This window comes from Ictalurus punctatus, chromosome 27, assembly GCF_001660625.3.
Source record: "Ictalurus punctatus breed USDA103 chromosome 27, Coco_2.0, whole genome shotgun sequence".
Lineage (NCBI taxonomy): Eukaryota > Metazoa > Chordata > Actinopteri > Siluriformes > Ictaluridae > Ictalurus > Ictalurus punctatus.
Window position 1 is genome coordinate 17,562,684 of NC_030442.2, and position 27,317 is coordinate 17,590,000.

Consider the following 27,317-nt stretch of genomic DNA (forward strand, 5'->3'; position numbering starts at 1 on the left):
TGATGTGCAAGGCTAACGGATTCAGCCAAGCAGCACAATGTGTTTACTCATGTTGCTTCCTTTTGTTTCTTTCTTCCTTCCTTTATTTCTGTATTTCCTTACTACAATACTACGTGCTAACTGCATCGTTTACTTAGCTGGTGATGATGATGATGATCATCATCATGATGAAAGGCAGCTTTCAAGCTATTTCTACGTTATGCGTACAGTCGTCCTGTTTTGCCTTAAGATATTGCCACATTTGCGTCGTTGTTTTTTGACCCCTAACTCCAAACCGACCGTACATCGCATCCAAAATGTCGCATCATCTACGGCTACGTCCTAAACAGATAAAGAGAGGCAATAAATGAGCGATGAATAGAAGAACAAGGAGAGAGCAGAAATAGACGAGCTCTTCTTCCACTCCGTCTATGCGAGTGAAGACCATCAGCCGTGACAAGCCAACAAAAGCCGACACGTGTTTTCCTACCCTCGTTTTTTTCTCTCTCCCACCCTCTCTCTCTATCCATCTTTCCTTATTCCCTTTCTCCCTGTGACAGGCGTACAAAGGTGGACACGTGCCATGGGACTCAGTGTGTTGGATATGTACGTGTGGTGATGACAAAGGCCGTGTGCTCCATGTTATGTGTGTGTGTGTGTGTGTGTGTGTGTGTGTGTGTGTGTGTGTGTGTGTGTGTGTGTGTGTGTGTGTGTGTGTGTGTGAGAGAGAGAGAGAGAGAGCGAGAAAGAGAAAGAAGAGAGAGAGAGAGAGAGAGAGAGAGAGAGAGAGAGAGAGAGCGGAGAGATAAACTCGTGCCCCTCATTATCGACATGACATTCAGAATGCGAGACGTCCATCAACAGCAGGCGAAAGGACAGAGTGTATAATAATCGTGACAGATGATGAGTTGTGGATGAGATTACATTCACTCACTGTGTAGCGAGAACATATGCTCGTGACATTCCTCTACAGAGGAGCTGCTTCAATCTCATTGGCCAGCATTTTAACCAATAGGAACCTCAGGAGGTACAGTGTTTGAAAAACTCTTGCTTTTAGCACCAGGACATTTGTTTATTCGGATTTACTTGCTAGTTTATGTAGTCGGATGAACTCGCGGCAACTCTGTTTCTGCCTGTAAACGTATACGGACCACTCTTAACTGCTAGTTCGCCGTAGCTGCTTACGAGTTAACCATGTATGCTAGCTATAGGAGCTGTGAGGGAATGGTATAGTATTTAACTTAATGAAGACAAAACCAAAATAATTGTTTTTGGTCCCCCGAGATAGAGAAGGTCTCATTAATGAGCTCCGTAATCACTTCCTCTCAATTTCTTCCCAGGTTAGGAACCTCGGTATCATCCTGGATTCAAATAAATTCGGTCGTTAAGAATAGTTTTTATTTTATTTTTTTTTTAGCAATTCCGGATTATTTCTAAACTTAAAACATTTTTGTCTTTCCGAGATTAGGAGAAGGTTATTCACGCTTTCATCACATCGTGTTTAGATTACTGTGATCCATTGTACTTTCTCGGTCATCTCTTGCTCGTCTCCAGATGGTTCAGAATGTAGGTGCAAGGCTGTTGACCGGGGTAAAGAAATATGATCGTGGCAATGACCCCAATTTGAGCATCGCTCCAACGGCTCCCGGTCCAGTTTAGGATCCAGTTTAAGATCCTGTTGTTTGTCTTTAAAACTCTTAATGATCAAGCTCCTTCTTATCTCGAAGATCTAACGTTACATTCATCTAACAGACTTCTAAGATCTTCTGATAGGATTCTTCTGTAAGTCCCTCGATCCTGTTTAAAAACTAAGGCGGATGGAGCCTTTTCAGTCCCCGCCCCTTGTTTATGGAATCAATCGCCACTGGAGATCCGCCTTATACCTTCGATTATCATTTTTAAAAAGAGGCTGAGAGCGTATCTCTTCCCCCAGGCGTTTTAATCTCATTATTACTATTGTCTATTGTCTGTCTCTATTTGCTTTTATTTTGTTTTCCATTTTACTTTTTCTTACTCTGTTCAGCACTTTGGTCACGTTGTGTTGTGTTTAAATGTGCTATACAAGTTAAATTTACTTACTTACTTACTAATTTTAACAGAATGGCTCTTAGTGATCTACAAACACAAATCCGAATGGTTCAATCCTATGTTCTTTATAAAAAAAAAGAAAAGAAAAAAAAAAGAAACTAGGATTGAACTGCTGCTTGGGTTCTACATAGGCTTCCATATTTGTACAGAAATCTGGATGTACGTGTAGATGAGCAAGCCAGAGGGGGGAAAAAAAAACTCTCCCCGAGACGAGGAAGAAACCTTGAAGAAACCAGACTCAAAAGAGGCGATGGACAGTCAAATAAATAAATAATAAAAAGTAGATAAACATCAATACATGTTGAGTCACCGTAACTCACTAGTACTGTACTCTGGAAGACTGAAATATTTTATTAGCTTGAACTGAGAGAACCCGAAGTTTAAGATGCGCAGGGAAGATGAACAAGAGGTTGTGTTTGATGGACTGATGATGGAGGGTGATGTACCTTCTCCTGGCCAGGCCTCGCCAGGTAAATGACGCTTTTCGTACACGCGTCGTCCATACAGACGGGCAGGAGGTGATCCTGAGAACCGTCGCCATCTGAAACCACAACAGACACGTCATAAAATCACGGTTTCAGAAATACTAAACGTTCCTGCTTGACATCTTGTTTCACACTTCTTCAATATCATCCATCCTTAATAATCCTGCCTCCGCTGTAAGATTTAACACGTCAGCGCGGTGCGCAGTGAGACTATTAACATGTGTTTACCGGCCAATCGGATCCAATAGGCAGCTCTGGGCTTTTAGATGCACAATAATGGCGTGTTAATGGGAGAAAGAAAAGAGTGGGAGGATGAGTGTTCTGCAATTCAACACTGCTGTCAGCTTTTATCTTTCAATCTTCTCTCTCTCTCTCTCCCCGTTTCCTTCTCTCTCAGCCCTGATCAGTACGCAGATTGAGGTTTACTGAGAGGACGGGAAAAAAAAGATCGAACGTTGGAAGAATACAGAGAGAGAGAAAGAGAGAAATAAATAGAGGAGAGATAAAAGGAGAAAGAAAAAAATATACACTTTTAAGAGGATAGATAGACAGATAGATAGATAGACAGAAAAAGATGTTTAGATAAATGAAGAGATAGATGTTCCCATAAGAATGGGGAAGGAAAGATGGAATGACAGATGGAGGAATGATGGTTTATTGAACCCATATGGACGGAGTGATTGGTGGTGGATGGAAAATTATTTATTGATGCCATAATGAAATGGGAGGGAAGGAAGGAAGGAAAGAAGGAAGAAGTGATGTGTGGATTGAAGTCATATGGATCAATAGATTAATAAATGGATGGAAAACACTATTATTCTCATAAGGATGGAAGGAAAGAAGGAGTGACAAATAGAGGAGTGGAAGACATCTTATTGATCCCACATGGATGGATAGATGGATGGAGGTTGCTTTATTGATCCCCTAAATATTGATGGATGGATGGATTACAGAGAAGTAACCGATGTCAGAAAGAAGGATGGATAGACGGATGGGAGAGCGGATGAAGGTTGCTTTATTTATGTCAGAAAGATTGATGGATGGATGGATGGGAAAGTGGATAACGAAGATGGATTAAACAAAAGAAACTGATACCGGAAAGAAGGATGGATGGAAGGATGGATGGTGGTTGCTGTATTGTTGTCATAAAGGATTGATGTATGGATGGCTGTATGGAAAAGAAGGTGCGTAACTGATAGGTGGAAGAAAGAAAATGAACTGATACCAGAAAGAAGAGTGGGTGGATGGATGGAAGAATGGATGGATGGAAGGATTTCGGTAAACTTTATAATGGAAACAATAGATACAGTACCATATTTTGATATAAGTATTAGTCATGAAGGGTTTAGAAGGTGGAGCCATGGCTGGCTGAATGACTGGTGGAGCAAATGGACGGATGGAGAGATGGATGATGGAAGATGGATGGAGATTACTGAATGGCTTGATGGGTGGATAAATAGAAGTGGTGGATGGACAGAGAAGATGGAAAAAGACACTTTGATGTTATAAGGATGGATTGATGGATGGATAGAGAGAAAGAAGGAAGGAAGATACTTCAGTGATGCTATAAGAATTGGTGATGGATGGATGGATGGATGGATGGATGGATGGATGGATGGATGGAAAGATGGACAAAAGTGAAGTAAAATTCCAAGAAACCTTTACAGACCATGGAGGTTCTTTAGTTCTTTCATCATTTGAAATAAATGAGCAGTTTTACCGGGTTTGTAAAATCTGTGCGCTTCATAGCTCCACCCCTTGCGTTGTGTGATGCATTATGGGAAAGGTCAACACAAAGCGTGTCCACTTCACTCATCAGACGGTTAAACATCCATCTCTTTATTTAGTAAAACTTCGCTGTTCGTATTTCTCAGCGTGAACTCAGAATTTGTTTATAATAACACAAAGGGACGTGATTCGAGGTATAACCGCGAGCTTGTGCGCTGTAGGCGAGAGTGTGTGTTTTTTTGTGTCAGTGTGTATCGCATTAATCGGCTCATTCAAGCGTGAATCCTCCAAAGAGCCTCTCCAGGAGCAGAAGCACAAACGGACAGCTGGCTGACAGTGTGCGCGCATCAAAGGTCCTTTTAGCTAGCGCGAGCTGGGAGATGCTGCTAGCGTGTGGTCAAGAACAAAAGCTATTCAGGTTTCAGTCGCTAATGAGCTTCAATCGGCGAAGGCTACCAAGGCACATCCGATTGCTAATGAACTCGAAGCTCCCGTGGGCGCGTTAGCACACGGATTAGCACTTCAGCACGAGATGCGAACTAATGCATGTTCTTGTGATGATCATGGAGACACTATTAGGCTCATGAAGTCTCTTCTGTCGTTAGGACACACTGGTGAAAAACACGCTAAGCCCGAAGCATGCTCTAATGAACACACACACACACACACACACACACACACACAAACTTAATGACTAGAACTTAAATGTCACATCCCATTATGAGCACCGCTCTCGCCTCGAGAAGAAAAAACCCCAACCAGATAGTGGAAAAGTGAGTGCAGTTCCCTCGGTCTCATTTTTTTTCCCCGACAGCCAAACGTGTTTGTGCAAGTTCAATTAATGAGAAATTCCTTCAGCTGTCACTTACTAAAAAAAAAAAAAAGAAAAGAAAAGAGCAATTACTGCTCTGATAAAGCAGATGGACTGTTTTGTCTGGCATATGTTCTGCATTCATTAGGACGTTCATAACGGCGCCACATACACCATCACGAACACACATACACACCTACAACCAGGGAGTTCAGCCGAACTGACACTAAACATGGTTTATGTGGACGTGTAAACGTGTCTCAGCGCTCAGTACTCCTTCTCCCCCTTAACAATCACGTACATGTAGAAAACAAAAACGCAAAGTATTGGTTTATCTCTGTTCCTTCGGCTCTGAGGGAGGGTGTGGAAAGGTTCAACGATCACGGTTTCAGATTAGACTACTGGCAAACAGTACATCAGAGTATGATATGGTCTGGTTGTTTAAGCTCCTTTCCATTCTGAGGCAACAAGGTCTCAAAACCGAAACCTGGAAACACAAGGATCCGAGAGATCACAGGGTTGTTTTCTGGAAAAACGTCATCAACGAGAACGTACGACCCCAGGAACATAGGGCTCTCCGGACATAAAATGGAAAAGTGGAAACCGGATTCTGTGAAAACACACGCAAACATCAGGCCTGAAAACAATGCTATTGGAACGTACAGTTCTAGGAAACATACAGTAGGACTGAAACATATAAACGTAGGACCATGGAAACATTGGACTGAAAGATAGAACCCTGAGAACACAGGACATGTGGGGGTGGGGCCGTAGGATCCTGAGAATTTGTGCCTGAAACACAGCACTATATATAGAATACGGAACCCTAGGAACATAGGGCTCTGGGAACATGGAACCCTGGGAACATGGAACCCAGGAAACATAGGAACCTGGGAACACAATCCTAGGAACATTTACATAGAATGTTTGGCTGAAACAAAGCACAGTGGGAACTTAGGACCCTGGAATCATACAGTCCCGGGGACTTCGGAGCCTGGGAAAGTTTGGCTGAAACACTAAGAACCTAGTGCTCTGGAAACAGAGTCCTGGGAACATGAAACTCTAGGAATATGAACATAGGATCCCAGGAACATGGGAACTTTTATCAGAAACATGGCACTGTTGGCACTTAAAGCCTTGGGGGAAAAAAACAACCCTGAAACCCTGGGAATATAGGAGCATGGGAACATCGAAGCCTGGGGATGTTTGGTCAAAACACAGAGCCTTGGAAACATGGGATCATGCAAACACAGGACCTTGGGGACACTGGACACAGGGAACACTGTACCCGGAAAACACAGGGACTTTTGGCTGAAACACAGCACAGTGGGAGCTTAGCGTTTTACAAACATGGAACTCTGAGAATATGGAACCGTGGGAATATAGGACCCTAGGAACGTGTAGCTAAATCAGAGCGCAGTGGGTACTTAGGACCCTGAAACGAGAGCTCTGGGAGCATGAAACCCTGGTGATATCAGACCCTGGGAATATCGGACTCTGGGAACATGGAAGTCTGAGAACATTTGGCTGAAACATAGCACAGTGGGCGTTTAGAGCCCTGGAAACATGGAACCCTGAGAACACAGGGCCCTTAGGGAAAAGAGGTCACTGGGAACAGGGGATCATAGGACTCTAGGAACATTTAGGTGAAACATGTGGCAGCACACTATTAGGCAGCACAGTGGGAGCTTTTGGTCCCGAGAACATGGGAATACACGACACTAGGAACGTCAGACCCTGTGAACACTTGCGTGAAATATAGCACTGTTCTCCCAAAACTTAGAACATGGACCATGGAACCCTGGGTACATAGGAGTCTAGGAACATGGAAGCCTGAGAACTTGTGGCTGAAATCACAGCACTGTAGGCCCTCAAGGCCTGAGAATGTAGTCCTGGGAACACAGCACTCTGTCAACATCATGGAATCCTAGGAATACGAGACTGAAACACTGGGATCTATAAAATGAAAGCCCTGGGTGTACAAGTCAGTTACGTTATGTGAAGATGCAGGAGCGCAAAATCCATGTGCTCTCACGGGGGGCCAGAATTTATTAACACGCCATTAAGTCTGCATCATTTTTATAGAATTTTGTGGAATTACTGCACCACAGCGCACCAGTTTAAACACCACGTACTGAGGCTTTAGGGTGATGTAACTGGGTCTATGTGCTAACAAACAAACAAACAAACAAACCTGAGCTTAAGGGTGTGTGTGTGTGTGTGTGTGTGTGTGTGTGTGTGTGTGTGTGTGTGTTTACAGCAGCAGGGTGTAGGAGGAGAACTGGTTGAGAAAGGAATGAAGGAGAGGAAGGTCAGTGGTAGAAGATTAGAAGAGGAAGAGTCTCAGCAATCTTGACAGCCTGGAGTGTGAGCAGAATAACTCAAAACACACCCACCCACACACACACACACACAAACACACACACTATTCCTCCGCTCTTATGTGTGTGTTCTCCATCTCTCCCACTCCCGCTGCGCCGCTTCTAACGTTCATTTCCTAATTATCTGAGATTAAGATGCGTCCAGGTGCTTGTGGTCCAATGCAGTGAACAGAGACCCAAATCAAGTGTCTAGCTTTCATCATCGACGTGATTGGTTTCTTTAAGCAGTCCGTATGATGCATGCACACACACACACACACACACACACACACACACACACACACAAAGAGATTCAATAATAACACTTAGAAAATGTCCCGGCCTCCCACTCGGGTCAAACTTATCACAAGCAGGGCAAGTGGGGAAGTGATAGGGAAAGAATTTGCTTTCGTTGCACGGTCGGTCGGTGTGTGTGTGTGTGTGTGTGTGTGTCTGTGTGTGTGTGTGTGTATATGTGTGTGTGTGTGTGTGTGTGTGTGTGTGTGTGTGTGTGTCTTGGTCAAGAACTGGTCAAGGACAAGTCATCACCAGGGAGCCATCAAGCATCAATAATCAATACAGCTCATAATGAACCCAGACAGAGGAGAAACTGCTCGGTTTAACTGTAGGATTAGGTTTTAAACAGAATGGTATTAATGTTTACTCACATATTAAATGTGTGTTATAGAGTCCTTTATATGATGTCTTGTACACCAAAACATCATGACAGCAGATCCCAAATCCCAAAAATATGACTTCAATTAGGGATAATATTCACATTCTTAGTGTAGATTAATTAACACTATCTATCCATCTATATATATCTATCTATATATATATATATATATATATAGAGAGAGAGAGAGAGAGAGAGACAGAGAGAATGCCCCTCCCATCTTAAGAGCACATGACCACATTTCGCTCTCTTGGACTCCCGGTCATCATCGGGATTCGAATGTTGTTTTTTCACATGAAGAGCGAGTAACGGTGCAACTATAAACTCGATTTTATTGAACCTTTATTAAACCAAGAAATCCCTTCAGATTAAATCTGTTTCTTCGAGGGAGACGTGGCCATTACCGAGTAACAAACTTACTAATAATACAAAACACGTAACACAAAATCCAGCTTACGAATAGCAATTATACTCTCCAGGTCCAGGATTTCCTTTACCAGAGCTTTAAACTCTCCCACTGTATCAAAGTGTTTAAACTGTAAAGTGTTCTGGAGATTATTCTACGACCAGGGTGCAAAATAAGCCTCAGCTTTTCTCCAGAGTTCTGAATCAATCCTGAAGAGCGAGAATCAGAACTGCTGCTCGTGGCTTTGTAAATAAAAATAGGCCAATGCTGCTGTCTCCTTAAACTTAATGAAGGCCAAGAGACCAAATCACAAAGAACACAGTGACCACGCTTCCACGTGGGACGCAGCCGTGCACTCTTGTTTGCCGTCAAAAGGTTGATCACTGCCGTGTGTGTACGTGTCCTGTCGCACAACGCGGTGAGAACGTCCACAGGACGCGATTCAGCTGTGTCCGTGTCTGTAACGCATGTCTGTGACGTGACTGAAACAGGAACACTCCACACATCTTAATTCCATCTGTGTCTACTTCGAGTGTGACTTTAATGGGATTACGGTCATCAGTAATCTCCATTTACATGCTAGTTTCTCAATCAGAGTATCGCCTTAATCGGGTTTATATCGGATTATCGCTGTCCGTGTAAACGACGTACTGAATGACGTGTACCAGACAATGAACTGGTTATAAAACGTAAAGGGATATGATAAAGAGTCTAGACAGCAAAGTATATATGAAGCAGCTTGCATATAAATAATATGAACGCTTACAAATGTAGCCTGAACAATCATTTTCCTGAGCGCTAAATTAAAACACGCCCTATCATTCATTAAATGCGCCATATGCACTTGACACGTAAGCGCGAACAATTTCCGCTGACACGAGTGCTGACGCGAGTGCTGATGCGAGTGCCTCTCGCATGTCTACACTGTTAAGACTTTGAGATTCGTGACGTCACTGAACCTTTCCGTTTTCAAGTGAATTATCTGCGTGCGCGGTGACGACTGCAGACTGAAACTCTCGGTGTGAGGCTCAGGTTCTCTACATGTACAGCTGTGCAGAATAAAGGAACAGGTACAGGATGAAGGGGGGAGGAGAGAGGAAAAAGGGGAGGAGAGAGAGGAAAGGGGGGAGGAGAGAGGAAAAAGGGGAGGAGAGAGAGGAAAGGGGGGAGGAGAGAGGAAAAAGGGGAGGAGAGAGAGGAAAGGGGGGAGGAGAGAGAGGAAAGGGGGGAGGAGAGAGGAAAAAGGGGAGGAGAGAGAGGAAAGGGGGGAGGAGAGAGAGGAAAGGGGGGAGGAGAGAGAGGAAAGGGGGGAGGAGAGAGGAAAAAGGGGAGGAGAGAGAGGAAAAAGGGGAGGAGAGAGAGGAAAAAGGGGAGGAGAGAGAGGAAAAAGGGGAGGAGAGAGGAAAAAGGGGAGGAGAGAGAGGAAAGGGGGGAGGAGAGAGGAAAAAGGGGAGGAGAGAGAGGAAAGGGGGGAGGAGAGAGGAAAAAGGGGAGGAGAGAGAGGAAAGGGGGGAGGAGAGAGAGGAAAGGGGGGAGGAGAGAGGAAAAAGGGGAGGAGAGAGAGGAAAGGGGGGAGGAGAGAGGAAAAAGGGGAGGAGAGAGAGGAAAGGGGGGAGGAGAGATCATCTTCAGATTATTTTCGACAGTTTTCCGTAACGAGACTTCGTAATGAGCTGTGAGGTACGCTGTACAACCCGAGCAGGTTACTCGTGTGATCTTCACCGTCGCATCGAGAGAGAGAGAGAGAGAGAGAGAAAAAATGGAAAGATTTCACTCCTCGTACAATAAAACGCTCGTTCGATCCCGAACGGAACCGCGCGAGACGGACGAGGAACGAGGGAAATAAAAAGTGATTTACTGTAGAACGAGTCTGTAGCATTAATTTCATGTTTAATAAACCTTTATCTGGGTGGATGATATCGACCCACACAGTCACACACACACACACACACACACACACACTCACACAGAGCTCTCCTGCGTGTCTCAGCCTATTCTCCCCTCCATTCATCTTCATAAATCACACTAACGCTGGTGTGCACTCCTCTTTCTCTCTGTCGCTTCTTCTACAATCACTCTCTCGCCTCTTATTTTCATTCTCTCAGCCTCCCTCCCGCTTTTCTTTCTTTTCTCTCCTCTGTCTATTCATTATTTTTTAATTCTTACACTCCAACAGTCTAGACTTCTCTCTCTCTCTCTCTCGATCCTGCACTCCTTCTTCCCTCCTTCCCTCTCTGACACTCCGCCGTCGATCCTTTCTCCATCATTTCCCTCATCCTTTCATTATCAGCCTCTTCCTTTCTTTCATCACACTCGCTCTTCTCCCTTTCGCAGTCTTTCATTCAGTCGATCCTTTTTTCTTTTCTCAGTGTTATAAGCCCCTTTACACTTTATCTTCATTTTTTTTAAAATTCTTTCTTCTCTCTCCTCTCCTAACTCGGCTTTTCGTTCTCGGCCCGCCTTCCTCTGTCCCTCCTCTTTTCGTTATTCTTTCGTTCTCTATGGTTTCTTTTTCTTATGGTTCCCTCATTTTCTCCTCCCTTTTTTCTCAGTCGTGCCATCCGCTACCTTCCAGAAATGCTGGAACAGGATGTCTTATCGCTGGAAGGTTAATCTGTGTGACCTTTGACCTCGTCCTGACCGTAAAACCGACGACCCGACAATCTTCCCGTTTTAGAAATGACATAAAATAACACTTGGCTAGAAAATGGAAAACCCGGAGTGTTTTTAACTTTGAACCTCGTGCTGCTTATTGAACAATGAACCGGCGCTGATATTTACCTCATTAATGTCCAACGTGCTCATTAAAGGAACATCTCAGGACCAGATTAAAGGCTGCACACATTGTTTATGCCATATTTTCCTCAACGTTCTTCCCGGGAACGCGGCGGTGTCTTCAGGCCAAGCAGATTCTACAAAAGCCATTAATCATCCGCAAATCAATTTTCATCTCCAACTTTTTTCCACACTAGACTTATTTTATGGATATAAATCGGTTACGACGGTTTTAGTCAATACGTACTTCACTGAGCTCGAACGTCCTCGCGTTCTACTTTTAACTGGAGAAGATTACAGCAGCAGTGCAGAAAAAAAAAAGAGGGATATCGAAGGACACAAAAGAAGACCGAGAGGAAAACAAGATAAATGATAAAAGAGAGATAATTCTACAAAACAAGAGGTTAAAAAAAGAACCGACGGATAAAACGCGATGAACAAAATGAAGATAAGCAGATCATTTAGAAGTAGACGAGATAAAGAGGGGAAATAAGATGAACACGATACACTGATGAGGGGAAAATGAGAAAGGTGAGATACACAGGACGAACAAAAACAAAACAAAAAAAAAAAAACAAGATTTAAAAAAATAAAAAAAAACCCTAAGATAAATACGAACTTATTTACGAACTGATGCACGAGAAAAGGTCAAATGAAATGAATGAGAACAATATAAAAAGAAAAACGGGATGAAAAACGATTCACCAATAGACAAAAGAAAAACAAGATAAACAGAAATGATACAAGATGCAGTCAGGTCCATAAATATTTGGACACCCCCGAATGGACCAAATGTATCATTGTAAAATTGTTTGCTCAGCGGTTCCATGGCTGGGTGTGTGTTATTCCCTCGTTATTTCACTTACACGTAAGCGGGGAAAAAAAAAAAGTCGAATCGATTTCATGTGCGGCTTTTGCATTTGGAATCCGTTGATGTTAACTCTCGATATGAAGTCCTAAGATCTGTGACCAGGAGTGAAGCTAATTCAAATCTAAACAAATCCATCACAGAGATAGCAAACACATTCGGTGTGGACAAGTCATGTATTTTGTGAACACACCGCTAAGCTCAGGGACCCCTGAAAAACTGAAGACAAGACGCCCCAAGAACAATCAGGAAGTGAAGACAGCAACTGTAAAAGACCTGGCAGACCATCACCAGGGAAGAAACCCAGCGTCCGCTTTCCAGACTACAGGAAGCCATTGATCATTTTAAATCAGTTTAAATTCGTCAGTATGTTCGTTTGTCCAATTACTTTTGGCCAAATTAAATCTGCACTTTTCATCAGCTCATATTCATCCTTTAATTCCGATCCAATATACCGAGATAGACAGCTACAAACAGCCATTACTTCGTTAATGTCCGGATATTTATGGACATGACTGCATGAATAGAAAAGAGGAAAAATTAGAAAAGAGGAAAAATTCTACACTAATTAAAGGAAAATCAGATAAAGAATGGAAACAAGACAAGTCAGAGAAATAAAAGTAAAACAAGATAAATCAATAAACGAATGCAAACCGGAATAAGCGAGATCAACAAGAAGAAAAAGATGATAAACTGATGAGACAAACAAGAGGAAAACATGATACATAAACCGATAAATGAGATAAACAGATAAACAAGTGCAACATGGAACAAGTGAAAGGAACCAAATGATAAAGTAATGAGAAAAACTGCTAAACGGGGGGAAATCGGAATAAACCACGGAAAACGAGGGGCACGGGTGTAAACGAGGGAATTAAAATAAACGGCTAAATGAGAGGAACACAAATAAACAAGATCGACGAGATAAACAAGAGACAGGCTCAGAAAGATAAACCGATAGAGATAAGCGAAATGACGCTGAAAAAGGACGATAAACAGATAATGGCTAAATAATGAAAATGACCTGATGGATAAAAGAGATAGCACAGAGGAAGGAGAAAGACGTTGATAAATGAGCAGGAAATGTGAGATACACTAATATGTAAGAGAATAATCCAATGAGCAACGCACCGAGGGAGAGACGAATAGGATAAACGAGAGGAAAAGCGAGGGAACGTATGTACAGTAAACCAAACAGAACGTCCGTCGGCGCGATGCTGAAAACGTCCGCGCTCCTTTCTTTTACTCAGAAATGAAACGTCCGTCCTCGCGAGTCGTTCGGGATTCAGCGCGGTTCGGTCCGCCGAGTTTCGGCTTGGCGACGCCGTTTATTCCCCGACGGCTGAGAGAACTTTATACAGGATTTCCCTCGGCGCCCGGAGTAACAAATTAAATGAAGGAAAGGTGGAGGGAAATCCTTGTTTGATCAGATGGAACCTGGATTTGAACAAAAGGCCAGGATCCACCGAGAGGAGACATTTGAATCGCACGGGTCATCGCGCTGCGCTCATCAATCTTTTATATCCGACGAGGCGCTCGCGCTCGTGTCATTTCAGCTTCCTCGACGCTCGTCTGCTTTAGCAAAGAGGACATTTGTAATGTAAATGTTTAATGGGATCGTGCTCGGGTTTTAGGGGATTAGACGTGGGCGTGTGCGCGGGCCGTCTAAGACACTGATTCAGACCTGCCTTCCTTTAGGGTCTGTATTATATAACGCGTGATGATGATGATGATAATGAAGAGATCAGATGCACACTTAAAATAAACAGTGGATCTACTACTAGAGTGTTCGGCACTATAGAATATAGCATTATAGACGCTATATATAGCATTATAGACGCGTCAGTTTGCTTCAATTCAATTCAATTGTATTTGTATAGCGCTTTTTACAATGGACATTGTCTCAAAGCAGCTTTACAGAAATATCAACACGGTATACAGATATTAAAGGTGCGAATTTATCCCAACTGAGCGAGCCACTGAGTGGCGACGGTGGCGAGGAAAAACTCCCTAAGATGTTTTAAGAGGAAGAAACCTTGAGAGGAACCGACTCAGAAGGGAACCCGTCCTCATCTGGGTAAATCATCTGGCTTCCTCTGGCTTAGTCAGTTTACTACAACTTTATGCCTAAAATGTTAAATCTATAACGTATTAATAACTAAAGACAGCTGTAACTAGCAACACTAGTGATTAGCTAGCAGGTCACTCACGTGAATTCAGAGTTAAACACACACATTTAATACTATTACTACGCTACTCGTTTATTAATTAATCATTTTGTTTGTTTTTTTTAGTCATGGAGGATATTCCGTATCATTTTTTTATTATTCTGCTCGTATATTGTCTACATCAAACACTTCCGGCTATGTTCTAGCTAGCGAGATCATTCATCTCGGTCATAATTCTACTTATTCTTCACCTAACCCTAGCAGCAAACCCTCTCTCAAGACTTTAACCACTCGGATGTAACAAGCGACACGCCACGCTCCAAAGCTCTACTCACCGAAATCGACGAAAGCAGACTGGCCCACTTGTTGGACGTTCTCTGGTGCTTTTGTTGCGTAGTTCTTGGTGAAGTTTCCATCCTGAGGAAGAAGGACATTTGAAATGTTTATATATATATATAAAAAAAAAAAAAAAACAGAGCCGTCAGCGGCGCCGTTAGGGAAACGCTCATAACTTAGATGTGTATGAGAACGGAGGAACGGTGTGTGACGCTATCAGAAGAAGTAAATGATATACAGCACACGGTAGTGTAACAGAAACACCACCCGGGCCGGGCCGGGCCGGTTCTGATGAAGAGGTAGCTTCAGATCGACAGGAGAACGTCATTTATATCTATGCGTCCTCACTAGAATGGGAGAAATTTTAAGGCTTTACAAGAACGTCAGCCATTTTGGTTCTGTCCCAAACCCTAGAGCTTATGTCTACTTTACTGTTACATTACTTCTCCTGCCATGTTATTCTGTATATGTTTTTTTTTTTACTACTCCTGAATCCAGTCAGTCTTTAGCTGATTATGCTAGTTCATATACAGTATATTACGTATGCTGATCATCCATTAGCTGATGAACTAGAAGGGCCACATATACCATCTCTCAATTTTCACCGTCACCGACTCCTATAAACACGACACCGTGTCTCCGATCGTCTCTGTGCACCGTCCCAAACCACTATCGTTCGGGCCATCGCCTAGAGACGAGCATGGCTGTAGAGGCAGGGTGTGATTATGATTGGCAGGCAAAAAGCGATGGTGGAACAAAGAGGAGACAGAACTGGGCCAGATAATGCTAGTGCAGAGGAAACGTTGAATTAATTATAGTATGATTATATTGATTACAGGCAGGGAATGGCTCAAGAACAGATGGAAACTGCTAGCTGTCCTACAGCCAACACTAATGAGACACACACACACACACACATGCACACACACCTAGTGACATAAATGCCGTCTCTCTGCGGTGAATGCCGAGCTCAATAACGGAGAACGGACAGCTGGAGCTCCATATGGATCTAATAATGTGTGGATCAAAGCCACAGCACCATCAGGAACCATTACTCAAAAATCACACACACGGGATGGAGGACAGAGACAGAAGAGAGGTTGGGACACGACATTAAAGAGAGAGAGAGAGAGAGAATGAAAGAGTGAGAAGATGAAGGTCCAAATGTTTCACAAATTGTAGGCCATTTTCTGAGAAGTCGTCAAAGGAAAGTGAATTTCCATCAACGGCAGTCCTGCTGAACCTCCACAGCACGACACGATAAACCGCGATGGACACACGGGAACGGACACGGCGCTGTCTCACGCCGCGTTTTAAAGTACAGCGCAATACATCTCTTTCGGTCACCTTTAACATCGTTCTTTATTCCACAAACACGAGAAAAACGTTTTTCTCCTTTCCGTGTCTGTGGATCAACGCAAATCCTCCGTCTCACACACAGGGTTCGGTTCTGCTCTTGGTCCGATAACTGGGCAACGTGCTCGGAAGAAGATGCTCAGACCTACGTGAGTCCGAGCTCCACCACACTTCTGCCTTTTCCATCATCATCTCTAGCGTGTGTATGCATTTGCACGGTTTGAAATTGTGACTGGACATAAACTAGAACAAGAACTTTATTCATTTATTTTTAGTTAGAAGACCAAAAGCTTGTCGTTCTGCGAGAGATGGCTCAAAAACAAGATTCATGAGATGTATCATGATATACAGGTCTGCTCACAAACGGGCAGGAATACGGGCAGGAATACGGGCAGGAATACGGGCAGGAATACGGGCAGGAATACGGGCAGGAATACGGGCAGGAATACGGGCAGGAATACGGTCAGTCCCTCCAGGAATTAGCGATCGCAGAAAAAAAACGCAACTTATATTCGGGCGAGCGTGCCGTTTTTAGCGCAAATTACCGCAGTTTTTTTGCGGATTCGGACCGAGACACGTCACGTGACGTCATCGCGGCGCGCGTTCGGCCGAAGCACCGCATGCGAAACTATTCTGTACGACTGCGATTTCGCCGCTTTGAGTATTTTTTTTCCCACAAAAACAAAAAGCGTTAAAACTCCACAAGTCGCTTCGCAATTAAAAAAAAACATAACAAATTTTGGTTTTCGGCCGCGACAAATCACAAAAAAAAACAAAACTGATCGGTAGTGCTCGATTTTTATAACAAAGAATTTAAAACAATTTTTTTTTTTACACGTTTATATCCGTGTGTATATGTACACAATGACACTTATTTATTAAAGAAAATATATTTAACACTGGAAAAACAGAAAATCTGTAAAAATGTTTAACGAGTTTAAAGGTCAACTACGGAATTTTGTAGTTTAGATTTATTTAAAAATATATACTGTATATATTTTTTTTAAAAAGTCATGATATCTCAAAAAAGTGCATTGCGTCATAATTCATCCCGATATCGAGATCGTATCATCACATCATATCCGTAATGAAATAAGTGACCTACTTCGTATTAACCGACCGTGGAGCTCACGGAACACGTGTGAGCTCTGTTTAAACCGTACACACGTGCGTACGTGCACTCCGGACACTCGGCTCTTTCTGCCGATTGTAAATGCATTCCCCAGCTGCATCAGTTACCCTGGATCGCGTGAGGCTGCGGTGGAGAAAAGCAGGATTTGTTTGCGTCTGTTTCTGTGTTCAGTTGGTCAGAGACCGACTAACTGCTCAATCAAGTCAGGAACACCACGCCGGGTACGAGCCGGGGCTTTCACTCGCCTTGCGTCATCGTTTTCCCCGAGTAGCCGTTTGCTGCAGCTTTGGTTGCTAGTGACGATGTTTACATTTCCATTACATTTACATTTGTTCGTTTAGCGGACGCTTTTATCCAAAGCGACTAGAAATGAGGGGATACAAGCAAAGCGATGTATCAAGCGGAGAACAGTACAAGTAGCGCTACCGTAGAAGATCCGTTAATTGAGTTCTAGGGAAGTGTGCAGAGTCGAGGTGTAAGAGCCAGAGGTGTACGTCACCTGGCACACATTCTATCTACCCTCTCCTTTAAAAGCCCACACTGCTTAGTAAAAGTGCAAGGTGTATAATTTCATACTCTCACATCCTCGTTACCGTGCTTCTCCGCTCATCAGGAAAAGCGTTAATAAACCGCGGCGTGCGGTCCTTTGAACCGCTCGTGCGCGGATATCCAGACGTAAGCGAGAGAGGGATGAGATTTATAGAGACGAGTGTGTAGCGGGCTTGTCAGTATACTGCACCGTTAAAGGTTATTGAACTCATGCTCATGTGGAGAAGAATACAGCAGTGCAGAGTGTTTCAGCTCCGATTCCCCACAGCGGCAGTCCATCTGCTCGGACAGAAGAATAAAACCCCATCGTCGTTCTCCTGCCGTCCGTCAGAGCCGCTGTTCACCACCAGCTTAGACTTTTTAACCGTCAGGTTATTTCCTGCATCAGAGAACGTTAATCAGACGGTCCGTAACGTCACAGTAAAGCCGACGAAGACGTCATCACGAATTATTAATTAAGGTTTGTTTTAATGCTAGCTCATCGTTTTCTCCGCCTTTGCTGCGTACCGTAACCTGACCCTACCGCTTTTTTACATTTTTATCGTCATTAACCCAAATCTAACGTTCGAGTCAAACGCATTCCACTTTAAGCAGTTATTTTTTCCAGCACTGCGCTCGAGGTGTTGACGTTGCCATGGAGACGCCATCGCCAAAGTCCACGTGATTGGACACTCCCAGATATTTCCGATGTACGTGTTTAAGGAATATTTGATCGAAGGGCCGCTGAATTATTAGAAAATAATTCCGCTTATAGCGCAGTTCGCACACGCCAGATGTTTTATTTCAGGATATTTGGAAGGTTTTTGTCCTTAAAAACGCTCGTGTGTGTGTGTGTGTGTGTGTGTGTGTGTAACTAATTTATTACGCGTCCCATCTCAAGCCTCCACTGATCATTACAAAACATCAATTTAGAGCTGGTTACAGAGGCCTGAGCCACTGATACACAGTTACTGGAGAGAGAGAGAGAGAGAGAGAGAGAGAGAGAGAGAGTGGGAGAGAGAGAGTGAGAGGGTGAGAGAGAGAGAGAGAGGGTGGGGGAGAGAGAGGGTGGGAGAGAGAGAGTGAGAGGGTGAGAGAGAGAGAGAGAGGGTGGGGGAGAGAGAGAGAAAGAGAGAGAGAGGGTGAGAGAGAGAGAGAGAGAGAGAGAGAGAGAGAGAGTGGGAGAACCATTTTTTTTATTTGATGTTAATAAAGTAATGAATAAACAGATGACTGTATTATTTAATATCCACAGGTCTACTAGTTCACAGGGTTATTTTATTACTGCAGAAAATCAATCAATCAATAAACAGTGATACCTGTTCACCAGCTTTTCTGTCACTTTCTTTTTCTTCTCTCCCCCTCTCGTTCTCTCCCCTCTCCACCCATCTTTCTTGCTCTCCCACCCCCCTTTCTCTCCCCTCTCTCCATCCCTCTCCCCATCCCTCTCCCCCATCTTTCTTAACCCCCCTCCCCACACTCTCTGCCCCTCTCCCCTTTCTTCCCCCCCTTTCTCTCCCCCCTTCTCCCCTTTCTCTCTGCCCCTCTCCCCTTTCTTCCCCCCCTTTCTCTCCCCCCTTCTCTCTGCCCCTCTCCCCTTTCTTCCCCCCCTCCCCTTTCTCTCCCCTCCCTCCATCCCTCTCTCTCCCCCTCTCTCTTCCCCATCTTTCTCGCCCCCCCTCCCCTCTGCTCTCCCCTCTCTCCCACCCCCGCCTTTCTCTCCCCTCTCCCCCATCTTTCTCACTCTCTCCCCGCTCTCTTTTTCTCTCCCCCTCTCATCCCACCCTTTCTCTCGCCCCCTCTCATCCCCCCTTTCTCTCGCCCCCTCTCATCCCCCCTTTCTCTCTCCCTCCCTCTCTTTCTCTCCAGCCCCTCTCATCCCCTCTTTCTCTCAATCCCTCTTTCATCCCTGCTTTCTCTCATTCCACCCCCCCTCTCTCCCCTCTTTCTACTTTAGCTGTGCATTTACTGAAAAATAACTGCACGCCTCAGAACGTCTGTCAGCCAATCAGAATCCAACTTGAACAGCGCTGTGGTATAAGTAAGGAATAAACCACTCCATTTCATCTGTTAGAGGAAAATAACGAGTGAGGGAGTGGTGTGATGAGACGGTGTTGCTGTTACCAGACCAAAGTGTTTTATTCCTTTTAATTAAAGAATGAATCATCATCCATTTCATCCATTTATAGTTACACTTAATGTTGTGGAACATCTGTGAAACAGGTTAGTTCCTGTTCTTACAGAGCAGGTGAGGTCGCTCCTCACCAAAGTGCTGAGACTGAAGACTCCTCCTCTAAATGTTCAATAAATATCTTACAGAAAACTTCACCACAGCCGCCATAACAGGTTTTATTTTTAATCCGGCCTCAGTACAAGTCCCTGTGAATGAGCCGTTACTATAGAAACGATAACATATCAGAATAAGCGCATTAATATAAACCTGTGAATTGCAGCTGCGCTACACCTGACCTTCTGACCAATCAGAGTGCAGAATTCACCAGCGCTGTGGTAGAACTGTAATTAAACTGTAGTTATGGAGGTACATTTCTATGACTGATCCTCAGTATGTGTGTATTAGGCTATAGTTTATTTATTTAACATCGCAGAATTTGTTGACATCAAAAAATTTTTGTTATTTTGAAAAACAGAAAAAATACCCATTATACGGGTTCTTTCTTTCTTTCATCCATCCATCCGTCCGTCCGTCTGCCTCGTCCTACAGCTACGCTGAGCTTTTCCTCTCGCACTGTGAATGGCCTTCACAATGTGTAATTACTGCAGCTACACCAGCGTCCAATTCCCGCTCCTAAAAAACTCTTTCACACCGGAGAAAGCAGCGCCGTAAATGGCCTCAATTACATCTGATGAGACATTTAGCATCAGATTGAAAGGGAGAGAGAAACTGAGAGAGTGTGAGAGAGAGAGATGGAGAGAGAGAGAGAGGTGGAGAGAGAGAGAGAGAGATGGGGAGAGAGAGACAGAGAGAGAGATGGAGAGAGAGAGAGATGGGGAGAGAGAGGTGGAGAGAGAGAGATGGGGAGAGAGAGAGAGAGAGAGAGAGAGAGAGAGAGAGATGGGGAGAGAGAGAGAAACAGAGAGAGATGGGGAGAGAGAGGTGGAGAGAGAGAGGTGGAGAGAGAGAGAGATGGGGAGAGAGAGAGAGAGAGAGAGATGGAGAGAGAGAGGTGGAGAGAGAGAGAGAGAGATAGAGAGAGAGAGATGGGGAGAGAGAAACAGAGAGAGAGAGATGGGGAGAGAGAGAGAGATGGAGAGAGAGAGAGAGAGAGAGAGAGAGAGAGAGAGAGAGAGATGGGGAGAGAGAGAGAGATGGGGAGAGAGAGGTGGAGAGAGAGAGAGATGGGGAGAGAGAGAGAGAGAGAGAGAGAGAGAGAGAACTTCGGCTCGGATTAAAGGCAGATGGAAATGATCTATTGCTGTTTTTCTTTTATATAATGTATAATATATTGTGAGTTTTCTCATACACAATCACACGCCCCGACACGGGCGCCGTACGCCATCGCACGCCCCGACACGAGCGTTATACGCCATCACGCGCTCCGACACGAGTATGGAAATCCCTTCTTTCCTCCTGTCTTTCTTTTCTTGATTGAATGAGAATATGTTTAGGAAAAGCAACCCAGTGGAAACAGACTTGTCCTGCATTAATCTCACTCCCACCCAAGCTGAGAGTACGAGTACACGTTTTTGTGATACAAGTCTGTACCAACATTGGCACACAATCAGTGCTGTACTTAGTATTAATCAGTCAGAGGTGTTCCAGAACATTTTCTTCAGCTCTGTTTATGTTGCTTGCCGGAGTCTGCTGATAGCAATGACGTCCTCTTGCTGAGTTTTAAGTTTAACGTTTTATGATGTTTAAATGGTCTCTTTAATAGAGAGCGCAAGGACGGCCAATCTGAGCGTGATCATTAGTTGCATTAATCATCGAAATTGTCCCGAGTGAAGGTCTGAGGTTTACACCCGTAGTACTGATGCATCCCTAACGGTCAATAATTGAAACTTCATCCTACTTTTATTAGCACTAAGTTTTAAAAAATGGCAGGTGGTGGAGACCATGCACGGTTCTGTGCTAACAGTGTGCGTCACTGGAATAACAGCGAGTTCGTGATGCGCTATAAAATGACCCTGGGTTAGAGTGTAAATAATAAAAAAGCAGCTGCCCGAGTACCGAACCCTGGGGAACACCCTGAACACCACTAGCAGAGGCAGGTTTGTGTTTGCCGCTAGCAACATGCACGATGTACGTCTGTGTGATAGAGTCTGAACCAGAGCTGAACCTGTAAGCCCAATAACTGAGAGAAAGGGAAACAGCGTGACTTGATTTACAGAATCAAAAGAAGTGCCGAGATGAAGACGCGGGAGAAGGTTCAGCGGAGACAAGGGGATCGTTCACCGAAGCGTCGAGAAGTCGTCCATAACGAACGTTCAGTGTTTAAAAGCTTTACCTCGTGTCTCACTTCATTATCATTCAGCAGAACAAATCCCCCTGCCGTCACGCCTACAGAATTTAAAATCTGAACTACAACACCAAAAACGGCATGGAGAAAGGGATAGAGGGGGGAGAGAGAAAGAAATCAAAATTCACACAAACACTCTGCTCGAGGGAATTATAACGTCCTCTGGAAGCGAAAGAGCAGTGCCGAAATTAGACGATTATTAAAATCCTGTTATATTTGTTTATATTTTACATATTAAAATCTGGAGGAAATCCACACAGCACGGTTAATCAACTCACACCAACTAAGCCTCGTTATTAATATTCCTATAATAGAGAGAGGTGTACGTACGTTTATTTACGATTATGAAGACTGTACCACAGAATCGTTAAAAAGCACGAACAAAACATAAGCTCAGGACCGCGGGCCTAACTTCATTAACGAATGCATTTTTATTAAATAAAAACTCATCTATAAACAAGTAAACAATGTGTAGGGAGCTACGATACATCTGATATGCCATTAGATCCCTAATGAAAACACGGCTGGTTACAGAAGGACGAAATTATACGCTCTATCTGCACGTTTACCCTCATTAAACACGCCAGGATCTATGACTATTCACGCTTATGCAAATTAGGATGTCCTTTTGTTACAGTAATAGAATAATATCACTCACATTAGCTAACTCTTAAATAAAGTAGCTCGCAGTATTTACACGTGAACATCAGTGGGAGTTCAGCATCAGCCCGACTGTCATTTCCACCAACCATTTATTTAACCAAAGCCAAAATATACTGTGTTACCATAGCAACCACAGTGTAACTTTAAGTTAGTTAGCCCTTTATCTAACTACCTGTCAATTTGCACACCATTCTTTACTCTTGAACATGACTGGTCCAAAGCTGTGCATCTTATTTATGCCATCTCATGTTGAGCTCATGTGACCACGCCCCTGAATTAATTACCGTACTGATAGCGTCTTGGTGAATTGAGCAGATTGTTTTACCCAATTATCTATCTATCCATATACATATCTATCCATATACATCTCTATCTATACATCTCTATCTATATATCTTTATATATATATATATATATATATATATACACACACACACACACACACACATACATATACATATATATATATATATATATATATATATATATATATATATACACACACACATACACACACACACAAATACATACGTTGGACACTGTAATGTCAGTACACAGTCTGATACGGGGTGTGTGTGTGTGTGTGTGTGTGTGTGTGTGTGTGTGTGTGTGTGTGTGAGAGATACGTATTCAGCCGTTCTGAATAATGCTGACTCCATCTCATTACATGCTACATCCACCGCCTCTGCTGTTAGACAAATGTAGCTAGCAAATAGCGCTATTAAAATGCTAATATCGACCCTGCTTGTTTGTTTAGTGTGAGTACAGTTATGGCTTCGCCCACAGTCTACAATTAAAACATTTCGATTTACACGGTCACAAGAGACTCAGGCTGTGTGTGTGTGTGTGTGTGTGTGTGTGTGCGTGAGTTGTAGTGTGGGAAGCAGTGCGAAAGCCCGAGAGTGGAAGGAGAAAGTAATTAAAATGAAGTGTGGTAGAGGGGTAGGAAGCCACTGGGCAATGGCAATGTACAGTAAAACCCCACTGCAAGGAGAGGCAGGATTACTGAGGTCTTACAGTAGCATATGTGTGTGTGTGTGTGTGTGTGTGTGTGTGTGTGAGTGAGTGAGTGAGTGAGAGAGAGAGATATCAGGCATGTATAGCCCATTGCTGAAATGATACACGCGGGTGTGAAAGTCTGAAAGCATCACCAAGTCATTTTTTTCTTTCTTTCATCAGACACTAACGTCGTACTGTATTGTATTTTCGTTGCTCACACTAGACAGCTTGCTAACATCAGCTAATATGACAGGATCTCTGACAGGAATTTTGAATGGACTTTCCGGCAGGATCTGTCACAGGAATTTAAAGAGGAACTCTGACTTCAAGATTTTTAGTTGTGTCATAGCAGGGCATCACAGACTGAGAGGAATCGAGACAGGATCTCTCACAGTGGATTTGGATGGGATCTCTGGCAGGGATTTAGAAAGGATCTCTGACAGGAATGTGGACGGGATCTCTGACAGGAATTTACATAGGAGTTTTGACAAGATTTTAGTCATACTGCATGAAGACATGCTTTCAAAAACGTGTGTGTGTGTGTGTGTGTGTGTGTGTGTGTGTGTGTGTGTTCAGTGATTTATTTTGTAAAGATTAATCGAGAATTAAAAAAAAAAAAAAAGCAGCAACCACAGAATACTCAAAGTGGCCGCTGTAGAGGGATTGAGGTGGATGGGGTTAGAGATTAACTGTCCCCTCTTTAATGACTGCCCCAATTATCTCCAACACCTCTCTCTCTCTTTTAACTGTCTCAACCACTTCCTTTTCTCAGTTCCTGTAGTGTTGATTTAGAGCTCCACACACACACACTCTCCCGAGTCAACTCCATGTTCCCGTCCCTCCCTTTCCCTTGCTTTTTCTCCCCTCATTTTGTGGACTCTCATTTCTCCTATAACCTTATCCATCGTCCTTCCACCTCTCCTCATCTTCCTCTTCCTCACTGTTGTATGCTTATCTCACAGCTCACACTCTCCTCATACCTCCGCTCCAAGGTAAGGAAAACGGCATTAACATAAGGTTTTATTTTTGGCGTCCGTGTTCTATTATTTACTGAAGCTGATTATTTTGGACTCGGCTGACACACTATGCACACTATGCATTAGGAGGATTAAAATCACTGACCATTAGGGGGCGGATCAGAGCGGAAATGGTTTTAGGTCACAATAGTAATAAACAGAAAAATCGTAATAGTAAAAAACATCAGCTGCTTCGGTGCTTGGACCCCTGATGAGTCAAGGCTGCACGGCATTTTCAATTAATCATCGTTTTTATACCCGCGCTTCCTGACGTACTTCACATTTTTCCTGTCTTGCAATCTTCATTTCTGATCTTCTCGTACCTATAAACGTCATCTATCCACAGCATTTCCTTCTTTACTACATCGTTCTCTCCATCCGTTACCAATGAACCTAACTCCCAGAAAAAAACAACAACAACAACAACAACAACAACAACGTACTTCGCCATTTCGCTCCGGTCCCTTCAGTACGCATCTTCTTCTGTTGTCTAATACGACTTCAGCATCTCCCACTCTGAAAGAAGCGCTACTCTTACAGCTAAGAGAACAGAGATCGAATTATGCACCGTTTAATTTTACAGATGCACTATATTGAGTTTACGAATGAAAGATACACACACAATATGCAAATGATGTACCACCAAAAAAACAAACAAACAAAAAAACCCAGAACGAGTGAAGGTACAGTTTAGTTTCGCTCGTTCTCCACCTCTCCTCCAGCTACCCGTGTTATCCTCCTCCATCTCCTGCTGCCTCCCTTCACGTCCTCATCTCTCTCGGTATGAGATGATGAGGTTCGGTAGCTGCTCTCAGCTGGGAGGAGCGTTAATACGCCACTCGTCCGTCTGTCTCGCTCTCTGTCTCTAGACTACTTACCCTTCATCTAACAAAGCAATATTTACTTACGACTTCTGGAAAAACTGCCTTTTTGTGCTCACTGTAACCATGACAACACTCCTAGCTACTACCCGCTAACCAACAGTCCTAAATTTCTCTCTAGATTAGATTTATTATTATCAGTAATGCAGATCAAATGAACATTGGAGTAATTCTGGTGATTCAGTTTTCCCTTATCTGTCTCTCTCTCTCTCTCTGTCTCTCTCTCTAGCAAAGGCAGGATGAGTGCAGTGGTTCAGGTAGAGTAAGACAAGGGCGAGAGCTGCTCTGTGCTTTCCACACTCACACACACATCACACACACACACTCTGACCTTTACAGGACTGCTGAGCGAACACTGCCCTCCTGCACTCTCTCTTCAACTCTTGACTCATTTTTTATCTTTCCCTCTCTCTGGCCGCCATCAATCTCATTTCTTCTCTCAGTCTTTGTTTTTTTTTTTTTTTTAATTCTCTTTTTTGTCCCACGGTGTCCACCCTGCGTGTCCTCTGCCCCAAACTCATATCCATCCTCCCTCCGTCCTGTCGTTCCTCCCCCTGACCTTCATGTTCAATACAGCCTCCGAACACACGCTCGTCTACTGACCTGTTTACGTTCCTCTGAAACCTTATCCTGATGCTCACGTCTTAACACGTGACAATACTGTACATCTCGTAATGAGAAATATTACAGTCATATTCATAAGTTTGTTTGTATTTAAGATATTTTTTTCACTTGTACTAGCATCAAGTTTTAAATCATTTTATTATATTTATTATGCTACTTTTTCTTGTTTTTTTGTTTGTTTGTTTTTTTAGAAATAAATGCTAAAAAAAAAAAAAAAAAAAAAAAGATTTCCAGTATAACATGAAATTTGTAATGTAAAAAATCTGGAAACAGGCTGAATAATAATAATAATAATAATAATAATAATAATAATAATAATGTAGCTATAATAATAATAATAATAATAATAATAATAATAATAATAATGTAGCTATAATAATAATAATAATAATAATAATAATAATAATAATAATAATAATGTAGCTATAATAATAATAATAATAATAATAATAATAATAATAATAATAATGTAGCTATAATAATAATAATAATAATAATAATAATAATAATGTAGCTATAATAATAATAATAATAATAATAATAATAATAATGTAGCTATAATAATAATAATAATAATAATAATAATAATAATAATGTAGCTATAATAATAATAATAATAATAATAATAATGTAGCTATAATAATAATAATAATAATAATAATAATAATAATAATAATAATACTAATGTAGCTATAATAATAATAATAATAATCTCAGAATGAGAAACATTAGGGGTATTAATAAAGTAAAGGTGTATATTGGAGAAGTTTGCTCAGCGTGTTTCACTCCTATAAAACCCCACAGAAGCGTTGTATCTCTCTCTGACCTTGTTAGTTATTCATGGACTGAATTTGAGCTGTACATCTCTCCGGCGCTGATGGACCTGTCAGGGTTTAACCACAGCATTCAGACACGGAGGAAAGACGGGTGAGATGTAAGTCAAGGTGAGACTTACCGTAT

The 27,317-nt window shown here is 42.9% G+C and overlaps 1 protein-coding gene across 1 annotated transcript in view; it reads right to left on the bottom strand.

Moving 5' to 3' along the window:
- itfg1 (integrin alpha FG-GAP repeat containing 1) overlaps positions 1-27,317 on the bottom strand; it is a 116,630-nt gene that overhangs the window by 68,098 nt on the left and 21,215 nt on the right. Inside the window, exons 7-9 of the mRNA XM_053676654.1 lie at positions 27,313-27,317; positions 14,680-14,761; positions 2,514-2,608 (exon numbers count right to left, since the gene is read on the bottom strand). The exon at positions 27,313-27,317 is cut by the window's right edge and continues 54 nt beyond it. Of these exons, the coding sequence (XP_053532629.1) occupies positions 2,514-2,608; positions 14,680-14,761; positions 27,313-27,317 (182 nt within the window). The remainder of the gene's footprint in view (positions 1-2,513; positions 2,609-14,679; positions 14,762-27,312) is intronic.